General features: G+C 41.7%; 1 protein-coding gene across 2 annotated transcripts in view; it reads right to left on the reverse strand.

Annotated features, from left to right (window-relative positions):
• Positions 1-11216, reverse strand: part of LOC138977414 (inter-alpha-trypsin inhibitor heavy chain H3-like) — a 48398-nt gene that overhangs the window by 22778 nt on the left and 14404 nt on the right. For both annotated transcript variants that reach the window (XM_070350302.1, XM_070350308.1), the window contains one exon: positions 10503-10679. In XM_070350302.1, coding sequence (XP_070206403.1) covers positions 10503-10679 — 177 coding nt within the window. The remainder of the gene's footprint in view (positions 1-10502; positions 10680-11216) is intronic.

Consider the following 11216-nt stretch of genomic DNA (forward strand, 5'->3'; position numbering starts at 1 on the left):
AAGGGTTGAATTGCTTCGTTGCTAAACCACCCAATGAAACAACCAAGACACCCCCTCCCCCTGTCAACCTGTACATACAGTACACAGACATAATAATGAGAAGGGTTGAACACACAACCACACCACTCCCCACATTTACCTGTACCATCAGTACACACAACAATACGGAAAAAACCCGTTAAAGACACGATGTACTATACAATCACCAAGCCTTACATAAGCCTCAATCACTGAGAGGACAGTACACACAAATACACCCAAATAAGGGAAATGAAAAATAGTCATCTATAAATGATTATTCTGAATCGAGGAACAAAAGTGATGAGGATATGGGTTTGAATAGTTGTCCCCTGACGAGGCTAGCTTTCAGTTTCCCCAGAACACCTCCATAAAATCACAAAGAAGCTATCCTAGCTATTTGAAACTGTAAATATTGCCGAAAAGTACCATAATTGAGAGAGGTACTTAGGGATCTCTGGGCTGCCTACTGCATTTGCCGGGTTTGGCAGACCTTTGATATTTTACCCCCTAGGGAACTCTGGGCTGCCTACTGCATTTGCTGGGTTTGGCAGACCTTTGATATTTTACCCCCTATGATTGATCGGTCCGTACGGGCCAGCAAGGGTCCAACCATGTAGCAATTGCCTTCGTGCGATCCTCAGTAGTGTGGAAAAGCACCCAGAGACACCCAAAACCTCTCCTCAACAATATCGGTACACGTGTTGACTTACAACAGCGGTACTCAATACCCCTAAGTATTGAAACAATTTGCTAAAACAGTTGAACACAAACGGTGAACACCGCGTGTTAATAAAACCAACACCTCTCAATATATACCACCACAACGACTGAAACAACAGTGAGAACTCGTACACCATCAACAAACTACAACTATACAGATACAAGTACACCGACAACAGCAACGGACAGCCTAACCACTTGAGTGCCAACGCAGACGGAACCGCCTCGACCCACCTAACCACACCCAACCACCACTGATACTACAATACATCCCACTTCAGAAGAAACGCTCGACCCCCACTATGCGAAACAACAATGTTCAGCAACTTCTGCCAAAAAAGGAAATACACTAAATGAATTGAATTTGACCAAAAAAAAGGTCCTAAACACGCCACGAAAAACACTTCTGAAACAAAAGAACGCAAATGCGAAGAAAATAAATAAAACCATGAAAAAAACATGAGTGCTGCACCAATAAACAGCAACGGGGAATGTTACCCAACGACTAGACACTGACCAACAATGCAAGAAAAACAAAGACGCTTGTATCAAAGACAATCTCATCTGAGAGTTCCACCAAACTGCTGCCCACCACACCTGCAGAAACTAGCAGACCGCAGACTTACAACCCACGGCCATAAAAACTGACACGCCACAACAAACCCCAACAAAGCCAAGCAGCCAGCTCTCTCTGGCACACCGATACACCACAGACTTGAACGGATGCAACACATCCGCCTCAATTACATCACCGCCACACCAGCAGCATCTGACCACACAGCGTTGATACGCCTAATCCACTCCGTCCGGCACCAGACTATTTCCGACACACCGACACGCCACCCTTCACACCGATTAAGGTTCAGCACAAGAGGTTGGAGAGACACTCCTAAACCCCTCCGCCAACTCACTCGTCCGCACCCTCGAACCAATTATAAACCTCCAACCGAGCACTACATTCCAGAACTCAACAAGTCGCGAATCCCCGCTCATTCCTTCATCAAAAGGACACGAGCAACAATCTCACCATCCGTGGGCAAAGAACCTTTGTCACCACACTCTCCCCCCAAACATGGGAAGGCACTCCAAAACAAAACTCCGAATCCAAAAAAGGAAACTAACCAGACTTTCAAATGAAAAAGAAAAAAAGATCAACAACAACCTGACACGAGCCAAACAATTCGTAATCAACTTGTCAAATGTACAACTTTCAAATGAACAATACCTGTTCTTACTGTCAAAGTGAAAAGGTCTCTCTGAATAAGCCCACCAAATTTGAAGCAGATCCATCGAGAACTTTGGCCGTGCATCGCGAAGACACAGATACACGGACACACACACAGATACACAGACACACACACAGACACACAGACAGACACAAGTCGTATATATATATATATAGATATATCTATATATATATATATCTATATATATACGACTTGTGTCTGTGTGTGTGTCTGTGTGTGTGTCTGTGTATCTGTGTATTCACCATGCACGGCCAAAGTTCTCGATGGATCTGCTTCAAATTTGGTGGGCTTATTCAGAGAGACCCCGGACACAACCTCATTGATGAGATATTTCAACACGTGCTCTCAGCGCGCAGCGCTGAACCGATTTTGGTTCCACCTCAGCTATTTTGGTTCCACCTCAGCTACCCGGGCCCCCATACCGACACACCATAGCCGCTACACCACATCACAACGCCAAAGTTCTCGGTGGATCTTTTTCAAATTTGGACACCGTATTCAGCTACACCCCGGACACAATATCATCGATGAGATATTTCAACACGTGCTCTCAGCGCGCAGCGCTGAACTGATTTTGGTTTTTGTGTTCATTTCACCATTATAAGTAACTCTTCCTTATCTTCTCCAGTGTTTGGCGTTTATCTCCCTTCCTTCGTGTGGCTTTCCCGTTTGTAAGTTACTATTACTATTTTTAGAATGTCACTGCGCTGTCCACTGCGCTGTCCACAACGCTTCCCTTGCACCCGTAAGTTGTTCTTACTGTCAAAGTGAAAAGGTCGAATCAATTTATAGCCACGCGAAAAATACACTCTCACCTATCTCTATATATTTATAGATATAGATATACATATATATATATACGGCTTCTCTGTGTGTGTGTTTGTGTGTGTGTGTGTGTGGGCAAAAACCTGTGGATTGTAGAGTTCTGTTTGTGATGGGGTCTAGCGGCTTTTGTCTGTCTGTATGTTCTGGCATTTGAGAAGCCACAACAGATAATATAGGGCTAAGAAATAAGCTCTAAAATTCTCAATCCCGTTTGACAGGACTTCGCCTGCAAAGGTGATTGTGATGAACCGCCACGCTGTCTGTCTCTGTCTCGCGATTCACCCCGGCGAAGCCGGGTATTCCTCTAGTATATATATATATATACGACTTGTGTCTGTGTGCCTGTGTGTCTGTGTGTCTGTGTGTTGCTGTTCGCCATGCACGGCCAAAGTTCTCGATGGATCTGCTTCAAATTTGGTGTCCATATTCAGATACACCCTGCACAAAATCTGGTCGATGAGATATTTCAACACGTGCTCTCAGCGCGCAGCGCTGAACCGATTTTGGTTCCACCTCAGCTACCCGGGCCCCCATACCGACACACCAAAGCCAAAGTTCTCGGTGGATCTTTTTCAAATTTGGACACCGTATTCAGCTACACCCCGGACACAATATCATCGATGAGATATTTCAACACGTGCTCTCAGCGCGCAGCGCTGAACCGATTTTGGTTTTTGTGTTCATTTCACCATTACAAGTAACTCTTCCTTATCTTCTCCACTGTTTTGCGTTTATCTCCCTTCCTTCGTGTGGCTTCAATCCATATTCCCGTTTCTAAGTTACTATTTTTAGAATGTCACTGCGCTGTCCAGAACGCTTCCCTTGCACCCGTAAGTTGTTCTTACTGTCAAAGTGAAAAGGTCGAATCAATTTATAGCCACGCGAAAAATACACTCTCACCTATCTCTATATATTTATAGATAAGATATACATATACGGCTTCTCTGTGTGTGTGTGTGTGTTTGTGTGTGTGTGTGTGTGTGGGCAAAAACCTGTGGATTGTATAGTTCTGTTTGTGATGGGGTCTAGCGGCTTTTGTCTGTCTGTATGTTCTGGCATTTGAGAAGCCACAACAGATAATATAGGGCTAAGAAATAAGCTCTAAAATTCTCAATCCCGTTTGACAGGACTTCGCCTGCAAAGGTGATTGTGATGAACCGCCACGCTGTCTGTCTCAGTCTCGCGATTCAGTCTGCATAAAGTGCAATTTTGTAGTCTTGCAGCCCTGAAGTTGCTTTTGGGTTTCCAAAGAAAGAGTGTAAAATGTTGCTGATAATCATGCATATATATGTACAAAAATAAAGCGCATCAACAATCTGCGCTGGTGAGAGCAATAGCCGCGCTCTGGGAATCGCTGCGCTGCACAACGTGCCGCGCTCTGTGAATTGCCGCGCTGCACAGCGCGCTGCGCTCTGTGAATCGCTTGCCTAAATTTAAATATTTTATTAAAAAAATACCGCATGGTTTTGCTTGACCAAATCATTTATCAGCTAACAATATGCTTTTATTTCAGTTGGACCTGACTTGAGCATGGTTCCGTTGTCTCTGCAACAACAGCTTGGTTGCTCAAGAATTGCAGGCATGTCCAGTTTGCAGCATGTGCAGGCTGAGGCTGACCCCACTGAGTGTGAAGATCTGATGGCTGATCTAGACACAACATAAGCTGCTTGACACTATTCCAAGGTAAGCAAGAAGCTTTGAAAATAGTTACTTTAAGTGTTACTTAGTAAGTGTACATTTTTGTGGGTGAACCATCGGTAACCGTCCCCCCCCCCTCGACACCCCCACCCACACATACAAACACGCACACAAACTTGGGTTTGTACTACAACTATTAGTATTAACTACTCTTCATAAATGAGTTATGTAATTCATCAGAGGTTTGAAGTCATTATGGTTTTGCAAATTAGTAAGAGACTATGTGGGTGCATGGATTCAGTAATGCGCAATTAATACATGCAATACTCCTGCTGGTGAGTTCACTACAAACAGGTACTACATTAGAACTGATCTATGTTATTTGTTAATGAGGATGATTAATCGTAATCTCACTGTCAAACTGTCATGATACTATAATTGCCATTGACAGTGCTAGATCACTTCATAAAGTTATTTTAGTAAGTAATCTGATATTGATAATTTTGATATAGTGATTTACTGACGGTGACAATGACATGTTATCTTCATACTATTCCAGGTACAAGATGCTAAACGTGCAGATATCAAGGGCTTGGGATTTCGGCTCCTGGAGATGCTACTTGTAACTCTTTTGTGAGTACCGGTACATGTATACTGGGTGTTTTCTCAGGATTTGTCCGCTGTCAGTGTGAGATTTACATGTATATTGTGGTACAGTGGAACCCCCCTGTTAAGACCCCCCAATTTAAGACTCCCTCCTTTTAAAGACCTTGTTTTCTCAGACTTTCTGTTCATAACCTCTGTAAAATTACCCCCCTTTTAAGACTCCCTCCTTTTTAAGACTGAATTTTCTCAGATTATTGGAGGTTTTTAAAGGGGTGTTCCACTGTATAACCTGTTTTTCTAGTTTCATGGTTTAGCCACGACTCACTTTGAATGAGGGTCATCTGCCAGGCATTTAGCTGATTATCTGATAGTGATAAGTGATATTTATTAATTTGCTATTTATAAATTACAGTTGCAGTAAACTAACACTGTCGCACAAAGTATGTGACTTTAAAAAAAGATTTGTTTGAAATCATGTGAGCTCTGTCCACTAGATGATGGAGAAGGGAATTTTTCCAGTTGAGTCTGCAACATGGATTTTTCTCTCTCAGGATAACAAATACAGTATGGAAGGAAAAATTTAGGGTTGGTGTGGCGATAACAATAAAGATATAATAATAATAATAATAAAGATAGCATATAGCGCCGCTTCACAAATTTAACTATGATCTTAGCGCTGTCATAGTGACTTGACTAATTGATTTGAATTCTGCTGCAGGTCAGTTGCCCCCCACCTCCTGCTCCTGATCGACCTGGTTGCCTACTACAACTTCGAGGAAATACGACAGGACACCCTTCAGCTTGCTGCACCATGGTGTCTCTAGAACAGCAAGGAACAGATACAGGTGGGGTCGGTTGGGATACCGTAAACAGACTATTTTTTGTTGTTGGCCTTAGCATAGAGTCTGGGGATGTGAGATGTGCATGATGTGTTGTTTGAATCTGACAGTGATTGTATGAATTTTTTATACATGTATTGTTGTCACGCGCTTTGAACTTCTGATAAGGCGCTTTATAAATGCCCGTTATTATTATTATTATTATAAATAGATACACACTTGTAAACTTATGTTAGTTTTCACACGTGAGCATGAAGGAATGTGCCTTTATGAGGAATGTATAGTGGCTTGCAATATTGAATTTGAGGGATGTTTGCAGTTATATGATATAATTATTAGCACAGCTCAGTTTTCTTGAGGGTCCCGTGAGAACAGTGAAATTCTCCTTTGAGGACTGAAAAATATCTTGGATAATGGGGGGGAGGGGGGATTTAAAACATAAGTACATTCACATGTGTTTTTCATTTTCACTGTGTTAAGGTGGGGAGGTCCTTCTCTACTTCTTTCTTTGTTTTCCCATTGACATATTTTTGTTCCTGTCTATATTTTTTACACAGGTTCACCATTAGCTGCTGTCCTCATCCCCAACCGACTGTTTCCGCTAAAGCCGTGAAGGATACTTCTTTATGTAGACGTGGACATCTTTTTCGTCGCCATGCAAGGCTTCCAGTACCATATAATTTTGTGAATACTCTGGGGACCTGTCATCAACTTGGAAGGACGCTTTATTTTATAACACTTTGTACCCCATCTATGTTGACCAAGATTTTTTAAGCCGAGACCAGCTGTGCTGCAGCAGGTCACTTAGAATTGTAGAATCTGTGTATCAACAGGCTAGAATGCTGGCGTTAGATCAACGTTACAGGAAGCGACTGAAGCTAACCGTCTAAGCAGGATGCGGATATGTGCCGAATGAGAACAGATGCAATGTGCATAGTGACTGTGTGTACGGATATATATCCAAACCTGGTCAGATAGAGCGATATGAGTGGGTACGGATATATCCGTACCTGGGAGACAAGGAGTTAAGACCACATCTGAACTGAGGATTTAGTCTCTCCATAATCAAACGCTGAAGAAGATTTCAGAATGAACTTTGTTAGATAAATTATCAATCAATCAATCAATATGAGGCTTATATCGCGCGTATTCCGTGGGTACAGTTCTAAGAGCAGGGATTTTTTTTTTACATTTAATTTTTTTTTTATGCAATTTATATCGAGCACATATTCAAGGCGCAGGGATTTATTTATGCCGTGTGAGATGGAATTTTTTTACACAATACATCACGCATTCACATCGGCCAGCAGATCGCAGCCATTTCGGCGCATATCCTACTTTTCACGGCCTATTATTCCAAGTCACACGGGTATTTGGTGGACATTTTTAGCTATGCCTATACAATTTTGCCAGGAAAGACCGTTTTGTCAATCGTGGGATCTTTAACGTGCACCCCCAATGTAGTGTACACGAAGGGACCTTGGTTTTTCGTCTCATCCGAAAGACAAGCACTTGAACCCACCACCTAGGTTAGGAAAGGGGGGAGAAAATAGCGGCCTGACCCAGGGTCGAACACGCAACCTCTCGATTCCGAGCGCAAGTGCGTTACCACTCGGCCACCCATGCCGGTTGTTATGATCGCCACATTTTAGGTCCCCCCCTCCCCCCTTTTCAAACTTCCCCGCTTTTAAGACCTTATGTTTTTGGATTTTCTGTTCACAACCTGTTGTGCATTTACCTACATATTAAGCAGATTTCCTCCTTTTTAAGACCAGCTTTTTTTTTTATTCTTGGAGGCCTGAAAAGGGGGTTTGGAAGGACACTGGATTTGTTTGTTCGAAATTCAGAATTCAAATAATTCTTCATCAATGAGACCCCCCGCGGGTTAGGGGGAGTCCCATATTGGTTGGGACAAGAAAGAATTTTCCCGATGCTCCCCAGCATGTCGTAAGAGGCGACTAACGGTTCTGTTTCTCCTTTTACCATTGTTAAGTGTTTCTTGTATAGAATATAGTCAATGTTTGTAAAGATTTTAGTCAAGCAGTATGTAAGAAATGTTAAGTCCTTTGTACTGGAAACTTGCATTCTCCCAGTAAGGTCATATATTGTACTACGTTGCAAGCCCCTGGAGCAGTTTTTTGATTAGTGCTTTTGTAAACAAGAAACAATTGACAAGTGGCACTATCCCATCTCCCCCCTTTCCCCTATCCCATCTCCCCCTTTTCCCGTCGCGATATAACCTTGAATGGTTGAAAACGACGTTAAACAACAAATAAAGAAAGAAAAGAATTCATCAACGGGTGATTACTGCCTCACCATAGCAGTTAAGCCAGTCTTACTAACTCTTACTTTTTGCAAAGACGTTGAGCAGTTTTCAGATGTTTATGAATCTAGGGCTTTCAAATTTTACTGACATGTTGGACTCCATGACATCCAAACATGAAGTTCAGTTACCCCTTTTCAACTTTGAAGGTCACATTGTGGGCAAATTTTTAGCAAAAAGTTGGAACATGGTATGACTGTTCCTACTCACAAGGAAAGTGATTTAGTTATTTACTGATTTTCATTTTGTGTGGCCTTCTTTCACCCATTTAATCATTCATAAATGTTCATACCCAAGGGAAGTAATTCACATATATATCTATGGCCAATGTTTTCACAGGGCATCTGCCCCCCCCCCCCTCCCCTCCCAACACACACTCACATGGGCTAAAACTTACATGGCTTTTATGGGTATGAAGGGAAGTAATTTACTGATGGTGTGTTTTCATTTCGTGTGGCCTTCACCGATTTGAATAATTTATTTTAGCTTATCCAATTATAGTGTGGATGAACACTGTCTCCACTCAAAATAGTCCTTTGCTATTGTACATTGTGAATCAGCATTTTTGTTTTTGTCCTGTTTGAATAAAATGCAATACTTTTATAACCAAAGTGTTAATGTTAAAAGGGTTTTTTATGATGTGTGAGAGATGATGCATTTGAAAACAGATATTCTTAAATGTAAATTAACCTGTGACTAGTCAGCAAAGTGCAATATTCAAGCATGAACCCCGCACACACTTCCCAAACATCATGCTTTCTTTTCCACAAAATTCCATCCAGGTGAAAACAATTATGTGAACGTCATAACATGGTGTTTTTTTACATTAATAATCAAGCCTAACACCAACTAACATGGTGTTAATAGGCATTTGAGCAAGCTTCAACACCAACATAACATGGAGTTAATAGGCATTTGAGCAATCTTTAACACCAACATAACATGGGGTTTTGCATGTTAAACCAGCAATAACATGATGTTAATCACATTACAAGCAAGCTGTAACACCACCAAAACAAGCAGTTTTGCAAGTTAAGTCTACGATAACATGATGTTACTTGGCGTTAAACCAAAGCTTTAATCCCATCAAAACTTGACATTTTTGCATGTTACAGACATGATGTAACATGGTTTAACATGATGTTTTGACCGTCGCAAAACGCGCTGAAATTCCAGGCAATTTCGCAGCGATAACTTCAACAAAATCCAATCAAAATCTGGCGTTGTCGTGAACACCAAAATGTGATAAACCCATTGAAACTTAGTTTTGTTGGGATTTTGAGTAGTTTTGTAAGATACAAAACGCCACTTTTCGCCCAGTGAGATTACTTGAGATTTGTGTTCGTCAGTCCTGATACAGACACATTGTATAGCGTTAATGAGCAATGTTTGGCGAAGTAAAATATGTTTGTAAAAACAATCACATTCGTCTTCACCAACACCACAATCGAAATCATCATCGTCGTCATCATCGTCGCCACCATAATCATCATTATCATCATCATCATCACCAGCAGCAGTAGCAGCAGCGTCGTCATCATCATGATCATCATCATGATCATCATCATGATCATCATCATCATGATCATCATCATCATCATCATCATTATGATCATCATTATGATCATCACGAAGTACAAATCCAGAAATATATAATTATGTTCTCGCTCTAAAGAGAAATACATAAGGCCGTTGAGTGTGTATATATGTCTGGAAGTGGAAGGATGTTCCTGTCCCATGTAAAGTTTACACATATTTGTTTACATAATCGTTTACACGGGAAGAACATCACGTCCAGCAAAGAGAAGAGAAAATAGACGAAGTCTGGAAATAACTCTGTCCGGGTTTTATTTGCTGTGGGAAAGTTTGTGTCCTTTAAACCAGTGAGCCAAACAATCATGGTTTACATGTGGAATCAAGCAAAAATGGTTTCAAAGCGAATATGGAGCATCAATGAGCAATTTATTGTTTAAAGGACAAGGGGCATTACACCAAGCGGACACTGCAAAATAAATAAATGAATAAATAAACAAATGCATTAACAAATTAAAAAATCAAATAAATAAATACATACAAATTGAATCGGAGCTCTAGACTACGCAAAAATTGCCCGAGTCCACACCGCATCGGCGATCGTTTGGCTCACTATTCACGAATGTTCACAGTTTTTGTTTCTAAGACCCCTTGGGCAAAACAATTCAATACAATCTTAAAATCTTGACGGGGAGCAACTTTTTCACAGCCAATAAAGCCTCGACTGTTATTTAAAAAAATTGGACTCACGAGAAGGAGTTGCTCGCACGCCGGCCTGATGGGAAACTTGGCCGAAACGTCGTCGGTGCGACGTGGGGATGACTACTGATGAAGGCCTCACTTTGACTTTGTCCGACACTTGAGACATCGAGCGCGAGGGCTGACGGTGGTGGGACGCGGAAAGGAAGGCACGGCCGGTGTTCACCGCTGCAAGCATGTGATACGTATTTCATTCACTATTCACGGCTACAAAACTCAAATGTAGTATTGTTCTTACCCAGGATAAGGAGCAGCGACCCCCCCCCCCCCCCCCCCGGCCCCAACCCCACCCCTCGAGACTGCAATAGCGGGTTCTGATAGTATTTTAGTGCAGACATCCGAAACGCATAGTATGCTAACGTTCACAAATCAAGATTAAAAACAAACAAAACAAGAAACTTGACTATTTTATGGAACGTTTCGTTACAGACAAAACAAAACATTCGCAAGCACGTCGACCTTAAACAATCTGTGTTGAGGACGGACATACAACTAATTAGGAGACATTGAAAGAAACGTAGCTGACTGGGAGTTGACTTTTAACCTTTTCGTCCTTTCTCACCAAGCATCTTGTTGGAGAGATGTCAACGCCTTTTCAGCTAAGTTCCTTTCATTGTCTAATTGTTATTTGTATGTCTGTCCACTAAACAGACCGTTAGGTCGAGATACTTGTGAAAGTTTCGTTTTGCCCATAATCAAACGTTT

Source organism: Littorina saxatilis, linkage group LG1 (genome assembly GCF_037325665.1).
Source record: "Littorina saxatilis isolate snail1 linkage group LG1, US_GU_Lsax_2.0, whole genome shotgun sequence".
Classification (NCBI taxonomy): Eukaryota; Metazoa; Mollusca; class Gastropoda; order Littorinimorpha; family Littorinidae; genus Littorina; species Littorina saxatilis.